Source organism: Marmota flaviventris, chromosome 13, assembly GCF_047511675.1.
Source record: "Marmota flaviventris isolate mMarFla1 chromosome 13, mMarFla1.hap1, whole genome shotgun sequence".
NCBI classification, from domain to species: domain Eukaryota; kingdom Metazoa; phylum Chordata; class Mammalia; order Rodentia; family Sciuridae; genus Marmota; species Marmota flaviventris.
The window spans coordinates 28,787,614-28,814,167 of NC_092510.1; the positions used below are offsets into that span (position 1 = coordinate 28,787,614).

At 38.7% G+C, this 26,554-nt stretch overlaps 1 protein-coding gene across 6 annotated transcripts in view; it reads right to left on the reverse strand.

Moving 5' to 3' along the window:
- Pcsk5 (proprotein convertase subtilisin/kexin type 5) overlaps positions 1–26,554 on the reverse strand; it is a 434,410-nt gene that overhangs the window by 380,609 nt on the left and 27,247 nt on the right. For all 6 annotated transcript variants that reach the window (XR_011704087.1, XM_027940145.2, XM_071600559.1 and 3 more), the window contains exon 2: positions 12,116–12,220. Coding sequence is in view for 5 of the 6 variants with exons in the window: in XM_027940145.2 (XP_027795946.2) it covers positions 12,116–12,220 (105 nt within the window). In the remaining variant the exon portion in view is untranslated. The remainder of the gene's footprint in view (positions 1–12,115; positions 12,221–26,554) is intronic.

A 26,554-nucleotide genomic window follows, 5' to 3' on the forward strand; every position in this document is an offset into this window, starting at 1 on the left:
TGCTTACTTAGATTTCCAATAGATTAAAAGAAGAACCTTCGTACCAATCAATAATTTTTATTACTAAATCCACCCTCATTTCTATGTGATTTTACTTTTTGCCTCTTCTTTTTCCTGTCCTGATTCCACCACCACTCTCCTCCTAACATATTTCTAATTTTTAATTTCCATGGCCAATCTTCCTAAAATTTGTTCTGTGTTTAATGAAGTATTCAATTTCTCCAAAAAAACACACAAAGTACTTAATGCCTTAGAAAGACCTCTATTAAGTACAATGTTTTACAATTCAGAACTGCTTTCTTCTGGAACTTCAGGAATATCATCAATAACACTCAATTACTGTTCTCATTATCATACTCTGGAATCAATGAGAAACATGTACTGCAACAGCAATGAATGTAACTTGTTCCTCATTAAGTATGTGCATAGGTAACACTGGCTCAAGATAAACCAGGTTCATCTCAAGTCTAACTGCAAAATCAGCTCTTTTATGTAAAACAGTAAAACAGTCCCCTTTGACAAGGGGGAGCAGTATGCGATAACAAATATTCTGAATATTCAGGACCAAAGTAGACAGAGGATATTTGGAAAGTAATTAGAATAGAGAGTATGGAAAAATTCACATTTAATGGCAATGTGGACCGATAATAAAAATCACAAGTGACACTCAGTGATTCAAGATGGTAATTAATGGATCAGAATGAACATTAGAAAATAGCTCAACTGCTCCGTGATGTTACAAGTGAAGTAAGCCCAATGAGGAATGACACACTAATGGCAAGTCTGAGCTGGTAGTAAAGCAGACACCAAAATCTAAATGTCCTAAATCTAGCCAATGCCGACTTCACTTTATAACACAATGTCTCCCCAAGTGACTGCTCTGATTCCACACTTCAAATGAGACAGTCCTGTGTATGTCATTATAATATGATTTAAGTTTTAGGGGAATTAAGACAAAATTATGGCTCCTAGCTTTATTTATTGCCTACATCACTTATCTTATTTTAAAAATTGATTTTAAGAATCACTCATTCATTCATTCTTCTACTGAAGCTCTTCCATGTGCTACATATTGTTCCAGGGCATGGGAATACCACAGTTAATAAAATACCTGAGGCTCCTGACCCCCCATGGAATGTCACATTGGAAAGACAAAACCATCAACAAGCAAACAAAGTAACTATATGTTTTTGGATTCAGGTAGGTTCTAAAACATGGTGAAACCAGACAGTAAAAATGGGCAGGTGAGATTAATGATCTACTTTAGCAAGGGTTATTGAGGAAGGTCACCCAGGCCATGTAACACAGGCTTTGATACATGAAGAATGAGAAGATGTCCATCCAGCAAAGACCAAAGGGAGCATATTCCAGGCAAAGGAAACAAGAAGAGAAAGAGCTTAGTGTATTGGAGAGAGACAAAGAAGTGGCTGACTGTGATGAGCAAAAAAGGAAGTGTTTCAAAAACCAGCTCAGGGAGGAAGGAAGAAACCTGACTAAGATGGCATTGAAGATCATGAAGAAAAAGCTAGATGTTATTCCAAGGTCAATGGAAAGTCATTGAAAGACCTGATCTTTTTATATCTCTGGAAGCTTGCTTTCTTGTGGAAAATGACTATAAGAACAAGAAGAGGAGTGAAGGGGGCTGGGGATGTGGCTCAAGCGGTAGCGCGCTCGCCTTCGATCCTCGGCACCACATACAAACAAAGATGTGTCCACCGAAAACTAAAAAATAAATATTAAAAATTCTCTCTCTCTCTCTCTCTCTCTCTCTCTCTCTCTCTCTCTCTTAAAAAAAAAAAAGAATAGGAGTGAAGACAACAGCTAAGGTCTAGGTCAAGGATGATGGTGGCATTAAGCAGGATGGTGGCAGTGCAGGAGAGGAAACTCCACAAATACACAGTTTCAAAATAAATTTTAGTGGCAGAGCAATAGTGTCTCTGAATGGTTCAAAGAGAAGAGGATCAGGAACAATTGCTCATTTTTTGTTTCAAGAAATTAGATTAGTCATGGTACCAGTTATTAGAAAGGAAAAAGTGTGGGGCTCTGGTGATGGATAGGAATTACAAGTTCCCATATGCCACCTTATGTTTTAGGTGCTTATTAAATATTTAGTTTAGTATATCAGGAAGGTAAAAGAAAGACCTACAAATCTGAAACAAGGACATCAGCATAAAAACAATGAATAAAATTCTCATTCATAGGATGACTAAGCCCAAACTTTACATATGAAGTAGAGGAAGTTCCATCAACAAAGACACCCATCAACAAATTTCTATCCATCATCACAGCCCCCAGACCTTTTCCTTTCAGTAAATGCCATCATGATTACTCTAGTTACTCAACACAAAAACCGAGCAATCATTGCTGATTGTCTCCCTCTCTTTCACTCCCCACATCAAACTATGCAGATCTTGTAGGTACAGGATGAGAAGCAGAAATAAAATACAGGAAATGTGGTCACAGTAAACTGAGTCAAGTTTTTCAAGAATGAGCGAAGGATCAACTATGATGTCAGCTAAAAGGTAAAGTCAGATGAGTACTGAAATGTATTTATTAGCTTCGAAATATCAGAGCATTACTGGTGTTAATAAAAGCAATTTCACTATAAATCATTTTTTTAAAATTATATAGTATAGAAAGGTTAAGTTATTTTATGTGCTTATGTATCCTTCCAATCCTATCATGCATAAAACTAAAGTCACATATACATAGGTCCTTTACGTTTAAACACAAAATATATGTTTACACACAAAACACATGTTACATGCTGTATGTAAATGCTTTTTTTAAGATAAATTTACATATTCTTTTTGAGCTCTTTTATTTTTCATACATATAGATTTATATCATTATTTTAATGGCAACTGGTTTTGTTACAAGAATTTAACTTTTACTTTTTCCTTTTCTTACATGCAGAACTCATTTTATTCTATTATATCATATACTTCTTCAAGTATATGCCTGAACAATGCTGAGTCTTCAAATGGGAGATTTGATGAACAGAGAAATGATGGGAGTGGAGAGGATGGATACAAAGTTTTTTTCTGCCACATCATATTGTCTCTTTTTGTATTGTAAGAGAATTGTTTGACATTTGGAAGAACTGTACCCAGAAACAAAATTCATAAATACTTATTAAAGAATTGGGTCTTTTCAAAGGTGATGTTTTAATTGGATTTCTTATCTACTTTTGCATTCATTAATATAAATATATGAGTGGGAACGATTTCTCTTCAGAATCAGAGGATTAAAATGGCTTTTTTTTTTTGTAGTTGTAGAAGGACAAAATGCCTTTATTTTATTTGTTAATTGTTATGTGGTGCTGAGGATTGAATCTAGTGCCTTATGCATGCTAGGCAAGCACTTTGCCACTGAGCTACAGCCCAAGATCTTGTTTGTTTTTTTTATTGTTGTTGCTGAGTTTTTGTTTGTTTGCTGTTTCCATTTATTCCCTGAGTTTGCTTACTTATTTTATCCTACTTTACCCAAGATTTCAACAGAACAGATAGGCTCAAAATTCTCTTTTTAACACCAACCTAGGTATTAGACTCTCATTATTATACATTTTCTAGATTCAACACCTATGATTTTAGACTCTAACACCTAAGCAATTAACAAAGATTTTTGCAGTTCGTACCTTTCAACAAGTAGCTAACGTGGTTATGTAAAATCCATAATCTACCTCCCTCCTTCTACCCTTCACCCTATTTTTATGACCACAACTTTTATTTTCCACTTGTTTTCTTCTTTGACTTATCTATTTTTCTTCAACAAGTCTATTAAAACTTTCTCTGGGGCAATAGTAGGTGTCAGTAGGAAACTAAGTAAATCTCAAGAGAAACAAGAATGAGCTCTTCACCCCAAGTAGCCTTGAAAGACCTGAGCCTGTTATGTTCATGCCTAAAAGAAACTCAGACTTCAAACTGGAGATGAAGACACAGAAGAGAAATCACGTTTGGGCCCCACCGGTGAAGCACAGTTGACAGAACTAAAACCTTGTGTCCAGATACCTCGGACAGATACCTGAGGTTTTGAACTGCTTTAAGAGATGTCAGACCAAGGCACAATAAAGAGTGCTAAGACCCCTCTTTCATACTTTCCTCTTTTTTCTTCCAACACAGCCAACCCAGGGGATCACAAAGTCGGATACCCTCCAATGTTTTTCTTTGGTACACATGAATATTTTTAAAACTTTTGAATTTGCTTCCAACATTTAACATGGGGAATGTTATATAAAAATTGAGACTTTCAGGTTCTTTTGAACCGGCAGCACTGAGCCAGTTGTCCAACCTGAGGACACTGGGCTGCAGCTGAGCAGCAGCTTCTCCTTACGTGCAGCAAAAGCAGCCCTTCACTGTGTTCCACGACCTTCTCCCTCATTCTTGTCACCTGCACTCTCCCTGTAAGCATGTGGGTTTATGACCTTTCAAATGAAGCATTGCCAAATTGCCTCTAATAAAGATTTAGCAGCTTTGCCAGAGTAAATGAGAATTTTCTTTTTTAAAATTCATTCTTGTCTACCAGAAATTTGGGCTTGGGCTGTGATCTAAACTTTCCCATCAGCTACCCCAGCAGTGTACAATCTGACCCTCTAGTGTCTGACCGTCCCAGACATCTGGGAAAGCTAGAAACAAGACAGAAAGGAAGGGAGCTGGAGAACACAATGAACCCTGCACAATGAACTCTCCTCCATCTCTCCTACTCTACCGGCCATGTTGGCACTCTAAATGCATCACAGCTTGCAAATCCATAGCTGAAATGCTTCTTCCTTAAGAATGAGCATTCTGGTAGGATTTTCAAAGATTCATAAATGCTATGAAAAAAATCAAAGACAGACCAGGTGTGGCATACTTCTGTAATCGCAGTGACTTGGGAGGCTGAGGCATAAGGATCACAAATTTGAAGCCAACTTCAACAACTTAATGAGATCTTGTCCCAAAATAAAAAAATAAAAAGGGCTGAGGTTATAGCTCAGTGGTAGAGAAACTTTGGGTTTAATCCTGGTACTGGAAGAAAAAAAAAAAAAAGACTGGATTTATTAGAATTGTAGTATTTCACAGTTGATCTTTTTTTTTTTTAAAAGCAGTATAAAAGATAGCTTGGAACAAGAGAGGACCTCAAAATGCTTCCTGACCATCACATCCATGGTGGGCTCAGCTCAACATCAGAACCAAGGCTACACCAATTACAAAAACATACTCAAGATATTTGCTAATTACTTTCATTCACTGGTGCAAGGACAAGGAAAATATGAAATGATCCTAGTTATGATGTATCTTAAACAACAACAGGAAGCCTGGGGTACCTGTCCCAGAGAGCACAGCCACCCCTCATTGTGTGGAAGCACAAGGGCAAAGCAATGGACTTCAACACATCCCAGATTACCTCACACAGCTGGATGAGCACAAATCCAGGAATGTTACATTACACTTATAAAACTGAACTTCACACACACAAAAAAAGTCAAACCATTAAGTCATTGTCACATTTAAAACCAAAGAGCAGGACATTAACCAGCCAAAGAAAACACACAGCAGTTCCAGGTGGACGGAGTGGGACTAGGGGAGAAGAAACACAACAGTGGCCTGCACTGGATGCACTTGAACTTGGGATGAAACTAACGTTAAAGCTGCACCAAAACAAATGGAATATTATTTACAAAGAGGCGTGGCTGCTATTTATGCATGTGAGCCAGGAAAGGCTGCCCTCAGGTGCTTCTAACTACATACTTCTACCTAAATAAGGTTTCTCTTTTTTTTTTTTTTAATTTTTATTGTTGGTTGTTCAAAACATTACAAATTTCTTGATATATCATTTTTCACACTTTGATTCAAGTGGGTTATGAACTCCCATTTTTACCACATATACAGATTGCAGAATTACATCAGTTACACATCCATTGATTGACATATTGCCATACTAGTGTCTGTTGTGTTCTGCTGCCTTTCCTATCCTCTACTATCCCCCCTCCCCTCCCCTCCCCTCCCCTCTTCTCTCTCTACCCCCTCTACTGTCATTCATTTCTCCCCCTTGTATTATTTTTCCCTTTCCCCTCACTTCCTCTTGTATGTACTTTTGTATAACCCTGAGGGTCTCCTTCCATTTCCATGCAATTTCCCTTCTCTCTCCCTTTCCCTCCCACCTCTCATCCCTGTTTAATGTTAATCTTCTTCTTCCCAATTTACTCTAGTAGATTAATCTATGTGAACAGCACATTTACATACTCTATATTCACCAGGAGTTTGTGTCTAAGAAAAGAGATAACTAATGTGCTGATGGATTCCATGGGTCTAATTCTAGATTATAAAGGGAATCCATGGGGAAATGGCACTTGACTGGTAAGAACTGGATTTGTATAACTTTTCTGTGATTCACAGGGAGTTGCTCCTCCACTGATTCCATCACATCTATTTCACTTTTAAGACAAAAAAGAGAAACTCCAGGCAAGTGAAAGTCGAAGCCTGGCATGATAGGCACCAACTTGGATTAGTAAGGAACTTCAATTTACCTTTCTTCTTTCATGTCTCTTTCATCTGCTCTTGCTAATGACCTCGAATCACTTCATTTCTCCTTCCTGTCCTTTTCCCAGACCCTTGGTCATGCTTGAATGCTCAGTTTTCTTCAGAGGAAATGACTTACATACAAATGTTGCAAACGGGCAGCATGTCTGCAAGATAAAACCTTGAACTTAATTCTGAGCCACACTTACCAAGGGACAATTTCTTCTCCACGAGAAAAAGCAGAGGGCTTCAAATATTTAAAGAGTTACTGTGGCCAGGCATGGCGGCACATAACTGTGTTCCCAAAAGCTCTACAGGCGGAGGCAGGAGGATCACCAGTTCCAAAGCCAGCCTCAGCAACTTAGCAAGGCCCTCAGCAAATTGACAAGATTCTCTCTCAAAGTAAAAAATTAAAAGGGCTGGGGATGTGGCTCAGTCATTAAGTATCCCTGGGTTCAATCACCGGTGCAAAAAAAAAAAAAGGAGAGAGAGATTGTACAGAAGTTGATTTACCATTTTATGTAATTCTGGAAGGCAAAAATAGATCCAATGGGTAGAAGTTATAGGCAAGCAGATTATAATTAGCAAGTTAAATTTCTTCAAATACAGAAACATATTTGAGGGTCCAAAGACCCTCTGGTTTCTACTTGTCCTAGACATCTGGGAAAGCTGGAAAAAAAGATAGAACAGAAAGGAGGTGGAGAACATACTGAACTCTGCACCCACAAAGTTTTTCACATCTCTACTACTCTGCTGGCCATCTTGTCACCCTAAGTGCATCACAGCTTTCCAACCTATAGGTGAAATGCTTCTTCCTGAAGAAAAAGCATTCTGGTGGATTTTCATAGACTCGTAAATGCCAACTCATGGATTTGTTAGCATTTTATAGCTGGTGTAAAAGTTGTAATGAAGACACCGTCTGGTAGTGAACTCCCTGTCATTGGACATGTTCACAACAGATTTGAAAAGTCTTTTTGTTTTTTTTTCTCAAAAAGATCTGAAAAAATTCCTTTCAGAAAAATGATGGAGGCTAAGCCAGCAGTGGCTAGGGGACAGATGAGACCATCTAAGGAGTCTATGTTACAGGAGCAGCTTTTTCACAAGTAATACACACAGCTATGCATGCTCATTTGATGAGGCAAGCTGGCCTAGGAAGAAGGAAGCTGGAAAAGGAGCCTATCCCTAGCTGGAGAAGCTTAGTTTACATTATTAACCACAGAGAAATAGGACATAGGTGCCCAACTTAATGGCAGTTTGTATTTCTTTTCACAAAGCTGCATATGCCCTACTCTAATAAAGAATGTAGAATTTTAGTGTTCTGCTTCTTGTAAGGAGAATAAAGTGAAAGGAAAAAATCACCTCCCTTGCATACCCTCTGACCCAATGTTTGCCTGAGCATCTGAAAAGCATATAAAGAGCTTCTACAAAACATTGTCCTGCAGTTAATCCCCTCCTTGACCAAAATATCTATAGCTGGCAAAGATTTAGGAAAAGACTAATAAAAGGATTTGAGAAAGTGAACTCAGACTATTGTTTCTGAAACTTAGTGTTGGCCTCTTGGGAAAAGGTTGATCAATCCAAAAGAAAGATGATGAAGAAGGATGGAAAACTTACTGGTTTGGCTGCTGACAATGTACCGATACTTTCTGCAAAACCATGTTATTATTGCCCTACTGCTGCTATCTTTGAAATCTGTGAATCTCTGTCATTCAAAACGTTAATCATAACATAATACTGACATTTGGGCATACGGCTATTCTTGTTCTCTGGGCTCTTATGCCCCAACTCACCACAGCATTTTCTCTAGCATCAGGAGTGTTGTTCTGACAACACAGCTAACTTTTGTATTTCCTTGTTTGGAACTCTCTAAAAACAAAAGCAAAGGGGAAAACTAGCCATGCAATTCACGGAAGCAAAAAAAAAAAGAAGAAGCTATGGATCTTTTTAGTAGGACATATACCCTGCAGTTCACTCATCTGCTTCCCCTGTCTTGAGAAGGTAGAAGTAACTTCAAATTCACATCACTAGTGTTTTCCATGATGCCATTTCACATGGTCCAAACCTACTAATGTGCCTCCTTTCTGGCACACAAATCACCCACCATACCAATACCCAAGATTAAAGAAAAGGAGATCTGCCCAAGAAAGCAGCCACAGCAACACTTGCTATCTACTCTCAGTGAGGTTAATTTGGAATGAGGAATGTAAAATAGGTTCATGGAAATTTATGTAGTTCTATGGATTAAAAATGGTTTGTCCCCAGGAGTTCAAGTATTATAAGCTTGGTCCTCAGTGTAGCAATGTCAAGAGTAAAGGGGACCTTTAAGAGGTGGGGCTACTGGAAGATCATTGTGTCATTGCAGGTGCTATCTTCTGAAGGGATTAAGGTAGGTTTTTTTAATTTTTTTTTTAAACTGGACACCACTGTGAGTTCCCACAAAAGAGATTGTTATAAAACAGGAAGACTGCCCTGGTGTCTGGCTTCCTGTCTTGGCATGTGATATCTCCTTCACACACACACTCCTACCATGATCCCATTGGCCAAGAAGTGACATAGCTTAGAAGGACCTTCACCAGAGCTGGTACCACACTGTGCAGACTTTCTGCCTGAAAAAGTGCCAGTTAAATAAATCTCTTTTCTTTACTAATACCCAGCCTCAGGTACATCATTATAGCAACAGAAGGCAGACCAACGCACAGAGTTTCAAAGTATCTCCCCACAAAACATTTTTTAATTATGAAGGGGAAAATAGTGATTTTAATGTAGAGAAGCCTGCAGACACCATCCAACCATGTGATTAATGTTATCGCCTTCAATAATGAAACAAATCAATATCTTGTGCCTTCCGATCTGAAGTACTGAGAAAAACACATGCTTCTTCGGTATTCTTGTAAAAAAATGTTCTTACCAAACTTGAGTCTAATCATGAGGAAACAGATGAGCCCAATTTGAAATATATTCTATTAAAAAAACCTGACTTATAGTTTTCAAAAATTTTCTAGGTGGTTAAAGGGGGAAGGAAGGCAGGCAGGTTGGCTGACTGAAGGAAGTGTGATAGAGTAAAAAGGACTTGGGAAACAGAACAAATAAACGTAATCCAAGAAAAATTGTTGAAAATGTGAACCAAAACCATAGATTAAAGAATAATACTGAACCAATGTTAATATCCAGATTTTAATTATTGTATATACCATTATAGAACAAAATGTCCTTGTTTTTAATGTATACACAATAAAATATTTAGAGTTGAAGGAACATCATATCTATCATTGGTTTCCAAATTTTCAGAAAATATACATACACATTTATACATGTGTGTAAATAGAGTAAAGAAAGAAAAACTGATCAAGTAATCTGAGAAGAGTATATAGGAATTCTTCCTAACAATTTTTGGCAACATCATTATAAATAAGAAGGTATTATTCAAAGAGAAAAGAAAAAAAAAAAAAAAAGAACAAGCCAGGTAGGCCTAAACTTTTGAAGGAAGAAGCTCGAGAAGAAGGAGAAATGTAGACACCCCCATCTTCTCTGTTCCATCCATGCCCAACACTAAGAAGCACTGCAAATTCTTGAGTTTCCCTGAAGGATATTATGGGAGACACTGACAGCAAGCTCCCTTAGAGAACCATGATGCCTCCAAACCCTCAGAGCCTAGCACAGGGCCTGGCAGATGCTGACCATAGGAATGACTGGGCAGACTAGGGGCTCAATGGACTGCAAGAAGTAACTGGAAAAAAATGGAAAGAAAACATGGACAAGCCCCCATTGGTGGCACTGCATCTGCAAAGCAGGTGGAATTGTGGCCCTCCTGTGTTAAATGGCTAGGTGTAAGGACAGGTAGAAGACATCTGAAGGGAGAGTGAGATATAGCCCTACTCTCCAGTATTCATTTCACTTAGGGGAAAAGGGAATGGAGCACGTACCATTGTGTTGGCCTAAAATGGCCCAGTTCCTCTGGACTGAGGGAGAAAGGGTGTAATGTTCCAGGTACTATGTGTCCCAGAATGCAAGGTCTCTGTTGGATCATGCATAAACTATTTCATGTACTCAGATAAGAAGAAATGAAAACCAAGATGCCCAAGATAACAGTAAGAATTGAAATAGCTCCTTATTCGGTAAATCTTTCATCATGAAAACAATGTCTCATTACATTCTGTTCTAACTTCCCAAACCAACTAGTACTTAGCTTTTTCAAATTCACATTGACTCTGCACATGGGATCTGAAATTGAAATCATTTTAATTATCAAGTTCAAGACAGTCTGTTTAAGAGATGAAAAAAATATTGCATTGCTTCAAAAATGTAGCTAATTCAAGATTGTTCAAACAGATTAACTTTCCAGAGAAATTAACTTCAGAATAGAGATGAAGGGAAAAAAATACAATCTATAGGTCACTTAAGTGTAAGTTTTAGGAAATGTTCCTATAACTCACAGAAAATTGTGAACTTAAACAAATGTGCTTTTACTCACCACCAAGATACAATTTCATGATCATGAACACTGTGCCATAATATTCCAGAGAAAAATTAAAGTAAACCATGGCACATAACAAAGGGCAGGACTCCACATTTCAAACCTGATTTGCATATTAATTCAAATAGGAGCCTCTTTGCTTTAATAAGGAATACAATTTTCAAAGTCTCTTTAGCTGAGACTGCTATGCTTGTTGGTAGAGACCTGTTCACCAATTTATATAAAAAGATGCACTTAGGGCAAATCCAAAGCATAATGGGGCAGGGGGTAGAGAGGGAGGCAAAATACCCTAATCAGTAAATAATGTGCCAGGAGCCCTTAGAGGAACTGGGAATAGTTGCACAGCTTCTCCCTCTTCTTCTTTACTTGACATGACTGAGAGGTCAATTTGTTTTCCAGTATAACTCAGTTCTTCATCCAATTTAATTAATAAGGACAGATATTTAGCTCAACCCTGGAGTCAGCTTCTGCAATCAGTTTCTCCCTTATACCTCCCAGCTTCCCATTTCTCCTGACAAAGCTGCCCCAACTTGCTCATGGGAAAATGTATGCAGGTCATACTTCCCTCTAGGCTCCTCCCAGGAATGGATATTGTCTGCCCAACCTAAAAGTTATCAGGTGAACCCACAAAAGCCAAGAGTCATCCTCTACCTCTCTTGGGTTCAAGCGTCTCTCCTGTCCCAGACAGAGTCTTATCCTGGGCTATAAACCAGATAAAGTCACAAGGACTCATGGTGAATCCCAAGGTCTGATTTAAGAGTTCTAGAAGAAATCCTTCCTTCAGTGGAGCCCACAGAACCTCTGAACTATATGTAATAGGTTGATAGCATGGTATTCTTACTTCCATCATTCTCAGTCAATCCATCTTCCCAACTCCCTGCCCACTCTCATTTCTCCATGACAGATGCATGCCTGTGGCTACCCCCGGGCTGCTCTGCACTGGGATGATACTGGTTCATCAGTCAAAAATCAAGACATTGCCTATTTTCATCAGAAGAGGAAGTAGGGACACTGGACCAAAGGATAGTGTGACAGTTTTAGAAATTTGAGCCTCATACTAGTCATCAGCTACCAGTATGTTATCACCAATGAAAAATGCATAAGCTTAGCTTCTTGGTCCCCACCCTCTGGTTTTTCTTACCTTTGGTTCCATTGAAATGAAACTGTGGGTTCCTCTGCTCGAGAGAACTGACCTTTTAATCGTCCTGCTATGGTAGAAGTGGTAGTAGTCCTTCAGGGCCCCAATCTGCAAAGGCAAGGTGGGAGGGAAAGCACAAAAGAAAGATGTTAAAAGTTTAAAACAGTCTTCTGCTTCCCTGTTTTTCATTAAAATAAGAACACAAAACAAAAAGAGGTCTATAAATTATGCAGGTGCCCGCTGTGCTTAAATGTTACTTGAACCTTGGTGATCACTTTTCAAAAGGAGGACATGTGATATGAAATGGAGTGTCCTTGAGGCAGTGACTGTGGAACTAAAGACTATAATGGGCAGCTTAGCCTCTCCATAGCTCCTTCTTAATGTTTAATTTATATGCAGCATTTTAAGTAATTCTATATCAATCTATATCCAAATGTGGGAAAGACGGGAGGAAAAAAATCAAATAGCTATCTGGTTATAAAAACACATTGCATTTTGTTTGCTCTAAGAAATGCACAATGAAGGACCTTGTTAGATTATTTATATAGTTAATTTGAAACATGCTGTAAGCAGTTGATCATTCACAAAGATAACACTACTTAGTTTCCCCGACTTCAGTAGACAGTATAAATGCATAGCCCTTATTCATTTATTGCAAAACTAAAAGTGGAATGGCAATTTCTAAAATGAAATAAAAATCACATATCCTACCTATCAGTTCAGTTTTCTCTGTTAAACAGTCAAATCCCACTTTAACTTATTCATGAACACTTCCGTTGTCTTGTTTATGTGCCCCTTTGGTTAAGTTAAAAACAGGTCTCTTTAGGATAGTTTTGAAAATAAGTCTCAGTCCACTTTGAAAAAAACCAAATGAACAAAATCTCAAACAACCATATTCTCTCAGAAGATTATAGAAAATGTGGATCACAGAATGAATATTGAATCACATCATAAAGGAAGGAGAGTTTGCTTCAAGCTTAAGCTCAAGTCTCTAGAGCTAAATAGCATATGCTTTACTAAAGCCTGTTTCCTTTTCTATAACATTACACATGGGGCTAGTTGATTTCTAAGACCTCTGTAGTGCTCTATTCTATTCTGTGATATTGACATTGTACTTGTGTTGGGAAAACACAGTAAATACAGTAAATGTCTAATTACCCAGAACACTCGTGGCTCCACCCTAGAAAAATTACCATCATCAGGATAAATTCCAATTGATACAATACAACATTGGGCTTCTTCAGTTGACACAAAAAAGTTATTGGCCCACCTGGCCCAGTGGCGCATGCCTATAATCCCCGCGGCTCAGGAGGCTGAGACAGGAGGATCTCAAGTTTAAAGCCAGTCTCAGCAAAAGTGAGGTGCGAAGTAACTCAGTGAGACCCTGTCTCTAAATAAAATACAAAATAGGGCTGGGGATGTGGCTCAGTGGTCAAGTCCCCCTGATTAATCCCTGGTACCCCCCCACCCCCACCTCCCCAAAAAAGTCATTGGCCCTGGTTAATTCTTTGCAGATACAAGATTTATTTCTAATTCCCTTCTTTTTGTCACATTCTCAACCATCATCCCACCCAATTTTTGTACCATTTAGGAACCATCACTGGAACTTGGTGCTGTAAGTGAATGTTGTGTCACCAGTAAAATCTGAAAGAAAATCGGAATCCTCACATTTCTGACTCAAGTGGAAATAGCCTGATCTATAAGAAGGAATTCTGGACTCTGAAAACAAGAGGGAGGCGAGGGCGGGGCAACCCCAGCTGAATCCTCTAACCTCTGTGATCCTGGACTCTGAGGCAACAGCAGAAAATGAGGAGGAAGGAGGGCACCGAGGCCAGCCTAGCCTCCAGGAGTGTTTGAGGATAATTTTACTGGCCAGCTTTGATATTCCAGAGGACAAAGGGTAAAACTCAGGAGTGGCTACAGATCTTTTACAAGAAAACCTTAGAACCCCCCAAAGCTTAAGAGTTTTCAACTCATGTAGCTTTTGTCAAGTATTCCTTGGGTAAATAGAGTAGTTCTGGTGGAAAAGAACACAGAAGAAGAAGCTTAGAACTAACCATCACCAAGGTCAAAAATGCCCATGCGCTTAAGATCATGGCTACTCAACTGTAATAGAACCCCATTGATTATAGGAAATGGTTGAACTCAACTCAATTATTAAACTCAATGCTGTGGGTGAAACACACACATCCTGAAGGAATCTAAAGATCCTTTGAGCTCTCAGTGGTGCAGAACAGTTCCAAAGTAATTCAGGGGTTAGAAAATGGAAATTTTGTCCTGACTCAAGTTCATCTGGGCCTTTGGACAAATCATTTCCTCTCTAGGTGTTGCTGTCCTCAATGGTAAACTGGGAAGAACACAGGAGGCAAAGTAGACAGAGACTGAGCATCAGAGTAAAATGGGGAATAATGTTTGGGTTAATGTGGTTCATGAGGACTGAAAGCAACGTGTGAACTGCCAGGGCAAGTCAGCACCTAGCTCTTAGTAACTGTTGGGAGATTATTTATTTCCCTTCTAAATTTATATCTAAATCCTACTTTCACTAACCTCTTATCTTCCTTCTAATTAATCCTTAACCTCTAACCCTTGGGGACATTTCCTCTTGGCCCATATAAGTCTCACCTTCCAATCTCATTAGCAAAAATCAAAAGGGTTGATAAAACACGGTTGTAGAACATGTAGGCAACAAATGTAATTTATTCAGGATTAGTAAAAAGCGTAACGTGGGCCATCTGAAGAGACATTTGATGATATCAGTAAAATTATAAACTGCATCTGACCTTTGACTCAATCTTTCCACTTCCCAAGTTGTATTCTGCAAAGACAGTCACTGACATTCAGGGATGGATGTCACAACAGACTTTGGAAAGCAAAAGAAGGCAGACAATCAGCTGCCATGGATAAGATAGGTCATTAATTCTATATGAAATATAGAAAATAGACTGACCTTTAAGTTCATCATGAGTAAAAAGATAAATTACAAAAGTGCAAAACATGTGTACAATATGACCAAATTGTTGAAGAGAGAAAAAGGAAAAAAATCTGTTATGTATGTTTATAGTTGTAAGGATAGGTACCTTATGTGCATATATTAGAGTCTTTTTTTTAATTATAAAATCTAACTAAAAGTGAAAAAAATAAAATAGCACACACACAAGGACCCCATGTACTCAGTTCATCCAATCTCTGTAACAGTAAGTTCTACTTTATTCCCATCTCTTAGGGATTCTGTTTCCTTTATAAAGTTGTGAAACAGTATTCATTTATTGGGTCACATCTCATTTTATAAATGCCTATCTGTGTCAGGCATCTTTTTGCTCATCTACATGCTCCATTTACCTTAATCCCCCAAATCCCTGGAAGATAAAATAGCATTAGCTCTAATCTGATGAAGAAGGCTACCAAGTCTCTGGGAGTACCTAAATATACAGCCAGGCTTGATTGTGAGGTGGTAAAATATGAATCTTTGGAGAATGTCCACTAGCATCAGGGTGAACTTAGTTTTGTGATGGATCCTGTGGATGGACTCAAATGACACAGTTCAATGCCCTTCTGGAGACTCTTCCTGCACTGCACAGATGAAATGTTAAATTTCCTGCAGCTCAGGCCTGGACACAGCTCAGGCTGTGTCAGTCAGACACTCAAAGAAGTTGAGCACCAAAAGACATTCGCTTAGGGGCATTTATGTGTTTAGAGGTAGTGGTGGCTGAAGTCTAGCCTGGGCATCCTTTAGCATAACATATTTTTTGATAAGCTGCTAAGTAACTATTAAAGAGCTACAGTGGCAACATAAAGTAGCTTCCTCATTCCTCAGCTTTCTGACTAAGGCAGAAATGGCCATTCTCATGAAGGTCCAGAATGGCTCTGAAGAACATTTCTGGAAGCTTCACCTTCATGATTAATTCTACAAGCTATTAGTCTAATGTCTTTCAAATTAGCCCAACTAGCAAATGCAGTTCTCTATAGTAGTTTTCCCTGACGATCCAAAACTGGGTAGGCTGGAACTTAAAAAGTAGCTATACATTTTACATAATCTTGCATAACAAAGAGATCTCAGTTATGTACCTCTGAGCCATGGGCCGAAGGCACAAATGAGCCAAAGGCTGATGAATGACTCACCCTGTCAACTCTGATGTCCTGTTAAATGACAAGAGTTTCCTTTGATCTTCTCATAAGTACTTGCACCACTCTCCTCTCTCAAATCTGTTTTCTATATAGTAGCTAGAATGATGTTTACAAAATGCAAATCTAGCTATAGGGTTATATGTCATACCTCTTCCTAAAATCCTTCTGTGCTTCCCTTTGCTCTTAAATAGTATTAGTTAAGGGGGAGGGTACAGCTCAGCAGTAAAGTGCTTGCCTAGCAGGCATGAGGCCCTGGGTTCAATCCCCAGGACAATAACAAAATTATTAGTTAACATTTAATACTATTCCATAATGTAGTTTCAAAAAGTAAATCAGAATAATAATATCATACTAAAAATGTACACTATGCCAGAAAGTACTCAATATGTTTTACTTAATTCATTAAACAAAGACCAATATCCTACTCTGACTACAGAGCCTGTAGGATATGGCCAGGCCTCTCTCTGCAGCCTCACCTCAAATTTGGATTCTTCGCATTCTCTGGATCCAGGCCTGCTGGTCTATCTTTAGTTCCCTGACTGTGTCATGCTTACTTACCCCTCTACCTCTATCCTCTTCCCCTTCCTTTATGTCTCACCCCTAGTGGGAAGTCTCCCAAAACTCCCCAGAGGAGTCAGCTTCATTCACTAGATCACGTCATGAAGTCACAGGTGCACACACCCTGATCAGTACAGCACTGCTCCTGTCTTCACCCCACCTGCCTGCACACTCCACTGAACCTGGGACACATCTGCTGTGCTCAACATTTTATCCCCAGCTCCCAGTACGTGACTCGACACACAATGGGATCTCAGAAAAGACTGACGAATGAAGGATCTAAAAATCAGAATCCTGGAATTACTAACATCACATATAGTTGAGCCATATGTGGTTCGAAATCTCTAGAACTACCAAATTAAGGCTAATTTTAGCAAAAATGGTTCAATTTTATCTTAACTGAAGTGCCACTCTGCCAGAGCTATGGTTCTGAAAGCTGTGGGCTGAAACATCACTATGCTTTTTCTGTTTTGCTTGCAAAACAACATCAAAGAAATAATATGCATTAGTCCAATTATTTTGCCTCATCCAAACAAAGTAATCAATCATCTTTCAGGCAAAAAAAATTACTTATATTCATATATATGTATATATATATATATGTCTATATACATATACACACACTTTTAAAAGCATACTTATATCTCTCATCTATCATTGGCAAGAATTGTCTTTTTTATTCTTTCAATAGCACTGAGCATGCTGAGGGCATTTAATAAACATTAAGAAGAAAAATGTCATAACATGTTGGGAGTTATTAAAAAGAAAGACAGTGTATGAAAACAGAGCAGCAATATTATCTATAAGCAGGCATTCCATCTAGTTCCTCTGGGGTAATGTAAAACAAAAGATGACTGTGTTTATGTTATGCAATAGCAACAAGGGCTAAAACAAGGAACAATATATAACACACACAGGGACATTTTATAAATAAATCAGGAACAATGTGAGTATATGAAGAAAAAAAAATCAATAGCAGATAGATCAAAGCCCAACCTTTTCCTTAACACTACATAAAGAAAAAAGAGAACAATTTCCCCTCTCTCAGCCTCTTAAGCTCCTCTTCTGTACAATCACACACAGACACTCTATTCTGCCTGGCAACACAACTCTACACAGCATGAGTCGATGAATTTCACATTTCATTCCTAATTCTGTCAAGTTTGGGTGATTTTTCTTCCTAAATAGGTAGCTCCTCACCTTTGAATCCAGAATTTTCCTAGTAGTACCCTCTTTCAAACCAAAGTATATTCCTGGGAAAGGCTTACATAAACTAAATTAAATTAAGGTGTAAATGACTGAAGGCTCAATGTCTTAGCCCTCTCAAGGCAACTGCATTTGATCAGCAAATTATAAATTAAGCCAAATGGATGTGTCTATAGTGCTTCTAGTTAAAAAAAAAAAAAAAGTCATTGGAGTTTTTTGTGTATTTTTTTCCCCAGCAGCAAAAGACAATATTCCCAATCTCCCTAAATTCTCGTATCACCAGGGAGCTACTGACTCTAGAGCAGAGAGACCTGGGACCCACCTCTCACCCTGGCTTTGTCCTCATGAAGAGCTGTAAGGCTTTCCAGTGGTCATTCATCACCAATTTCACCAGTATAATGAATGTCTTCCTGCATATAGTTTGCATCTTCCTTCTACATAGTTCTGTAGAATGACCAAACCTCACCCTACAGAGGGTTTGCGCAGGCCTGACAGGTTTCCTGGAATACAGGACTTTCCAGTGTTGAAACTGGGACAGTCCACAGCAAAACAAGATAGCCAGTCACCCATTTACAAAGCTGAAGTCACACTGTTTGGTAAACTTCTCAGTTCTCCCAGGCTGCTTGTCTGCCTTGTTTTTTCTCCTGCCCTCTCCAATTTACAGATATCTCCAAATTCTGCACTTGAAAAGTTATTTGCCCTCCATTGTACAAACAAATGAACAACCACCCAAAAAAAGGGGGGAGGGGGTAAAAATTTGAGCAGACATTTCACAAAATAAGATATGCACATGGCCAAGAAGTATATGAAAAGATGCTCAATTAGAAATAAAAATCATAGCAACACTGCACACACACTAAAATGCTAAATTAAAAAGAGTGACAATGCCAAGTTTTCATGAAATCGTGGAGCATCAGAATTCACACACGTTGCTAGGGAGAGTGTAAAATAGTTCAAGGTCCGTGGAAAACCATTTGGCAATTTCTTGTAAAACATATCCTGCTCATGACCTATACATTCCATTTCTAGGTATCTGCAACACAGAAATGAAAATATATTTACTAACAAAACAAGGAACCTTGTTCCTTGTTCACAACACCTTTCTTAAATAGTGTGCCAGTACAAATATGTAACAATGAATATGTAACAATGAACCCCAACATTATGTATAATTACAATACACCAATAAAAATATGAAAGAAACTAGACTCAAACTAGAAACAATGCAAATATCTACCAGTGAGTAAATGGATAAATTTGGCATATCCATATAGAAGAATGCTACCCAACAATAAAAAGCAATCAAAAGAATCAGGAGCTGAGAACTCAGTGGTACAGCACTTGAATAGCATGCCTAAGGCCCTGGGTTTAATCCCCAACATTGCAAAAAAGAAATCCAAAAAAGCAACAAACTACTGATATATGCAATAACACGAATGCATTTCAGAATATAATGCTGACACAAAAGAGTACATTCTGTATGATTCTATTCATATGAAATTTTAGAATAGATAAACCTCATTTGCAGTAATAGGAAACAGACCAGCAAAAGCCTGGGAGGAGGACTGACTGGGAGAGACCTGGAGAAATGTGCTGTACATGCCTTTTATCTTGACTATGATAATATTTTCATCATGGTAAGGGCAGAGGTGCATTGGGACCAGCTTCTTACACTCTGCACAAGCCAACTGATCCACCCACATCTTTTCCCAAAACCATCTCAGTGACATCAGATTGATGACTTGACATCAACAATGATGGAAGAATTTACTTCACAAAAAAACACTGGCAAAGGCTACACACTGGGGCTTTCTTTTCCCTGAAGAGTAAGTTACATATTTATTAGGTCATCACTGGACATATATATTTGTCAACATTTGTCCAACTTATACAGAAATGGCTGCATTTGGGAAATGTAAATTACACTTTAATAATATTTTTTAAAATTATAAATTGCCCTCTTCTGATTTCTGGCTATCTCCTCTATCCCAGAGAATGACTTGGAAACTGAAAAATGGAAGAAGTCAGTTGCCCAGAACTGGAAGCTGTCATCCAGCTTTCGTTTCTTCCCATCTTCTCTGAGAAGAGGAAGAATCAAATGTGAGAATGTTAAAAAATAATTGTAATGATTTTCCTTCTGTGCTCCAGACTCCATAACTCTCAAAGAAGAATCAGGGAGAAGTAGATCATCAAGAAAACTCTCAACCTCAGGGCCTTTGCATCTGCTTTGCTTTGCATGGAATTCTCCTCCAGAAACCTCTATGACTCACTTCCTCACTGCTTTCAGGTGTTTGCTCAAATGCTACCTTCTTAGGAAGTCTTCCCTGACCATCCAGTTAAAAATGATAAACCTTCCGGCACACCCAACGCCCTCATTTATTTAGCTCCATAACATGGATCATCACCTACCACATCACACATTCTTTTGGTCTCCTTTATTGTTTTTCTTCCTGCACTGGAATGTTCCCTCCATAAGGGGAGGGTGTTTGTTTTATTCACTGCTGCATTATCCTTTGCTCTTACTAACAGTGCCAGCCACACCCAATAACTACCAAATTCAAAAGTGAACAAGTGGCCTATGTTAGTCAGCTTTTGGTTGCTGTAACCAAAATACCTGACAAAGACAACTTAGAGGAGGAAAAGTTCATTTGGGCCCATTATTCCAGAGATTTAGTCCATGGTGGGCCAGCTCCATTGTTCTGGGTCCCAGATAGTGGGAGGGCCTGGTGGAGGAAAGCTGCTCATCTCATGGCAGCCAAGAAGCAGAGAGAGGGGAAAGGGGCCAGGAAGATGAACCCCCGTGACCCACCTCCTCCAGCCATGCCCCTCCAGCCATGCCCCTCCGGCCCACAGTCACTACCCAGTCAGTCCGCTTAAACCAGGATGGCTGATTAGCTCTCATAATCTAATCATTTTACCTCTGAATATCCCTGTGTTAACACGAGAGCTTTTGGGGAAACACCTCATATCCAAACCATAACACGACCCCTGACCTGGAAGAACTCAAAAAGCAACAGTGGTCATGTCTCTACACCTGAGGGAAGGTTTATTTTTCATGCTTTCATAGCTCATTTTGCATAGACCACTGACACATAACATATGCTTTATGCTAAATAAGTGGCAAGTGAATAAATGAAACACCACATGTAGACATATGGAAAATTAAGACTCTATCACTAACGACTACATAATCGCTAAACTCTGCCTTTATGTTTTTTACTCTCCTTGTTTTTTTTTTTTTTGACATAGTTAATCACTGAACAAAAGTGATATTGATAACAAGGCTGTAGAATTAATTTTAAAATATTCTATCAGGAGGCGAGGAAATGCAGAAAGCTGGTGAACGGCTAACGTTTCTGGAGTACACAGCAAGCGGCAGGCACCACGGCCCTGCAGCCTCACGGCAGTATGCAGCAGGTGTCACCATCCCCACTTTACCCACAAAAAAGCAGAAGCTTATGAGGTTTAAGAACTTTTCTAGGGCCAGTTACAAGGGGAAGCCACATCTGACGCTGGCCCTCTAATTCCAGAGCACAACCTCTTAAACTACCCTAAAATATGCTGAAAATTTAAAAAATGTCTAAGGAAGACTGAAAACCACATCTATCCTGATATGTTAGTTATTATCTTTAAAAAGCATGTTTCTAAAAGTTCCATAAAAGGGGGATGTTTTCTAGTGATATTTCTATCTCCTTTCAGCAGATGGGAAAAGAAAGTGTTGCCAAGTACCTCCAAGAGCAAGGGAGAACTCCTCCCTGTAGTCTGTGGGGACAAGAAACCTGGCTTCCATGCCCAGCTCTACCATGGTCCCCAGGAAACTGGCATTAGTGTCAGTGTTGGAAAGAAGGTATCTTCAAGGTTTAAGGGGTGTTCTAAGTTAAACAAGCACAATATCCTGGCACCAAGGTTCATAGGCGCACTTGTACAGACCCATGGAATGCCATGCAATGACACAATATCTTTTTAGACATCAGTTTCAAATCAATGATTTAGAAAATTCTTGTGATTTTTTTTTGTCCTAAATTCCTTCAGGTTTAGTTTCAATATTGGAGCTCTTCAGAGAATAGCACTTGAGTGCTTCAATTCAGAGTAAAATAATTCCAGCAAGTCTTTTTTAAAAACCAGAAACGCTCAAGGAAAGATGAATCTCAATGGTTTCAGTTGTATAATCTCTATAATGTGCAGGTAGATGATGGGCTAAATGATGGCTCCCCAAAAACATCTACATCCTTATTCCTACAACCTGTGGATACGTTGCCTTATATGGCTTAAGTGAAGCAGAGTGATTGAGAATCTTGAGATGGAGATTATACTGGACTATTGAGGGGGAACTTAAGGGTCCTTACAAAGGAAAGAGAAAGCAGCAGTTAGAGAAGGAGATGGGATGACAGAAGTGGAGATCAGAGAGAAAGAGGCAGATACAAAGAAGAGAGAGATATGAGAAAATTATGCTACTGCTTTGAAGATGTTGGAAGGGACCATAAACCAAGGAATGAAGAAGGCCTTGGGAAGCAACAACAGGAAACGAAGTCTCCTCTGGAGTCTCCAGAAGGAACATACCCCTGCTGACACCTCAATTTTAGATCGGGACTTCTGGCCTCCAGAACTGCATGTTAAGAAGTTTATACATTTATATAAATTTACATTATATTTTTAGTCACTAAATTTGTGGTAATTCATTAGCAACCATAAGAACCTAAAACGAGGTAGAAACTAGTACCTCTCTAGACACCTATAAGAAGCAAAGGGAATGAAACTGGAGAGACTATTTGTATTTGGTCCTTTTTATTCTTCATAAATTTTCAGCACTCGAGTGTTCAGTATATTTCCAAATAGCTACATCAATATAATATAGTGTTTAATATTGGCCAGGTACTCTGCTAAGAACTCTGTTAGCATGATCTTATTTAATCCTCAAAACAATCCAAAGTCCAAAATGAAGCAAATTTTCTCAGAAAAAAAAAAAAGGAGCTACTAAGCGGTTTGTTCATTCAAACCTAATGTATAATTAATACTACTACTAATAAAAACTTACAGCATGCTTTCCCCACATTATGTCTAATCTTCCAAAAACCTTGCAGAGGACGAGAATTATTCTAATTTTGTAGACAAGATAACTGAGCTGAAAATGAAGAGACAATACATCAAGAAAGGAAAGATGCAGAGGGAGTGGAGGGGAGGGAGTATGGGGGCAGGAAAGATGGTGGAATGAGATGGACATTATTACCCCAGGTACATGTATGTCTGCACATATGGTGGGATGCTACATCATGTACAACCAGAGAAATGAAAAGTTGTGCTGCAGCTGTGTACAATGAATCAAAATGCATTCTGCTATCATATACACCTAATTAAAATAAATTAATTAATTTAAAAAAGAAAAAGAAAAGAAAGGAAAGATCCAAGCCAGGATTTGAAATCAGGTCAGTCCAACTTTAAAAGTCTAACCATTTTCTAGTCACAACATTTTGATTTTATTTAAAATGTATTCAAATGGCTGTGTAGAGTTACATGTGTTTCCACCCACGCACACTCTCAAGGTTATCCCCACCCCATTCCATCCCTCCTCTCTGCCCTCTCCAATGTAAGCCTTCATCCTTTTACTCTAAAGCCACCTGACCAAAACAAAAAAAGTGTAGGAGAACCTAAGTTCTAAAAGTTCCTATTAAAAGTAGGCAATAAAAATGTCTTGGCTACTAATCCTGAGCAAAGGAGAAACACAATTTCACCAAGGAAACCTAAGACACAGCAAAAGGGTCAGCACCAAATTTTCCCAGGTTCAAGTGAGAAACCTACTGTCAGCCCCACCATTCACAAGGGCCATGCGATCTGCCTCAAAGAAAATCCCAGAATTTCAGCGTAGAAAAAGACCTTAGTGACTTTTCCCGACTGGAAGCCAGATCCATTCCTCATTGTCATGGAGCACTGCATTTTCTGCGGCAGCCCATTTGTTAGAAGGTTCTTTCCAATAATTAGCCTAAATCCACTCACTGCTCCTAGTTGAAGCCTGCAGGATTGCACCATCCCTCTGCAACATGCCAGGCAGCCAAGGTTTCCCTACTGGCTCTTCCCTGTTCCTGGCTGAACACCCAAACTTCTCCATCTATCCTCATGCAACAAATCTTTTGCAGGTTGCCTCCCCTAAAGAAGCCAACCATCTGTAAGATCTCCCCAGAAACCTCAGAGCCTAGAATATAACACATCTCAACCCCGGTATCACAGAGTCAGGACAGAGTCCATGAAACCATGGTCTCCCTTGGCAATGCAGGTCTGATAAAATGGCTTAAAATTGAAATATTTTTAGCAGAATGAACTAAAGAATCATCAGAAACCCTTGAAAATTTGGTTCCCCTCCAATCTGTATTTTTAATCCTTAAATGTAAATGACAGAAATTTACATTTCTGTTAAATGTTGAATTTCATTTTCTATATTCTACTCTATGCTTTTATAGCCTGTCTAGACATTCGTTTATTTACCGGGTGTGTATTATGTGCCAAGCACCATTCCAAAGACACTGCAGTTCAAGAGAACAAAACAGTCCCTGCTAATGTAGAGATAATACTCTGACTTGGTCCTATCAACCCCACTGTATCAACTACAAGTTTGAAATTCATGCCTTCTCTACCAAATCAGAATACTTCCCCCAAGTGTTCTCTAAGAAGTGTTCACATTTGTACACTACATGGAAGGACTTGCTTTAACATTCACCTTACAATATGTTTGTAATAGTTATCTAAGAGTGACCTTGAAATGATGTCAGCTTTTTTATTTTCTTCATTCCAGTTTTATCCAAGATGAATACGTGTGTCCTTAAAAATAAAATAAGCCTTGTACTATATTCCTCAGATAAAAACATTTATCACTGCTATTTGTAGTCAGCTATTCTTAAGTTTCTAAAAAACCCATCTGTAAGTAATTTCTGGAGAAACTAAAAGAAATTATTGCTTAGGATTTAAGTTATTTCCCCTGCTTGTAAGGTGCATGTGTGCATGCATGCAAACGGGTGGGGGCGGGGGGGCAGAGCCGGTACAGACCTAGAGAACTTGGCCTACACCTGGCCTACACCTGGCCTACATGTGGCTCTGCACTTTTTTTAATTAATGATCATCCTAGGAACTTGAAGCATTTCCACATCATCTATGGAAACCAACAGAAAATAGTCATATTTTGATAGATGGAAATATTGCTAGAACTAGCTCCTAAAGCCCTACATTTTCTCTTTAGGTCTACTTATTCTCAACCCTGGCTATGCACTATAATTATATGGGGATTTTTTTTTTTTTAAATACTAATGCCAGGACTCCCCGTTATCCCATTCTACATACCTACCCAGAGATTCTGGCTTAAGGGTCTGAGTTAAAGCCAGGGCATCTATGTTTTCTTTCAAAAAGCTTTCTAAGTGATTCTATGCAGGTGAAGTAGAGAACCACCGTTCTAATTCAGCCATCTCCTGCTGAACAAATACAATTTACTCTGAATTCTGTGATATCCATTCAAATATTCCTATCTACTTAATTAATAAGTTTAATAAAAAATCACTAATTAATTTTCTTTTTTTACATATTTTTTTTTTCATTTTATTATGTTGTTCTGGGGATTGAACCCAGGATCTTCTGTATGCTAGCAAGCATCCAACTACTAAGTACATCCCTAGTCCTAATTTGATTTTAAAACTAATTAAACTAATGTCTTCTTTAAAAAAAAATTTTTGGCACTGGAGATTGAACACAGAGGGGCTTTTACCTTTCACTGCTGAGTCACATACCCAGTCCTTTTTATTTTGAGAAAGGCTCTCACTAAGTTGCTGAGGGCCTCACTGAGTTGCTGAGGCTGGCCTTGAACTTGGGATCCTCTTGCCTGGGGCTCAGCCACCGTAGCCATTGTATTAGTTCAAGATGTCAGAAATATACACCTATTAGAATAGTCAAAATAAGAGGCAATACCAAGTGATGATAAGGCTGTGTGGTGAGTGGAACACACACACTGTTGTTGGGAACACCTAGAAAACCATTTGGCAGTTTCTTACAAAATTAAATATTCATTTATTATTATAAGACCCAGAAATCCAACTCCTTATTTTCCCAGAGAAAAATGAAAACATATATTCACGCAAAAAACTACACATGAATGTTATAGTGGCTTCAGTCATAGTTACCAAAAATGGGAAACAACTACTTCAGTGCCCTACCGAGGCTGAATAAATAAGCTAACTGTACACCCATACAACAGGATGGTACTCATCAATAAAGAGGAGCTCACTAGTGACTGGTTAATCTGGGATAAATCTCAAATGCATTATAACAAGGGAAAGAAATCAGACTCATAAGGCTACATGACATATTATTCTGTTTCTATGACTGATTTAAAAAAAATCATTTTCCTCTGCTCTCACAACAATCTACACCAAAGACTTCTGTGACCACAAAATGTGTGGGGATTTCTCCCCACCAGTAAGTAAGCGACCAGTTCTGTAGCAGACACCAGCTGGGTGCCCCCCCTAATTCAGTTCAATTCTGACACCAATACCTAGAGATAGTGTATGATCCCACAGG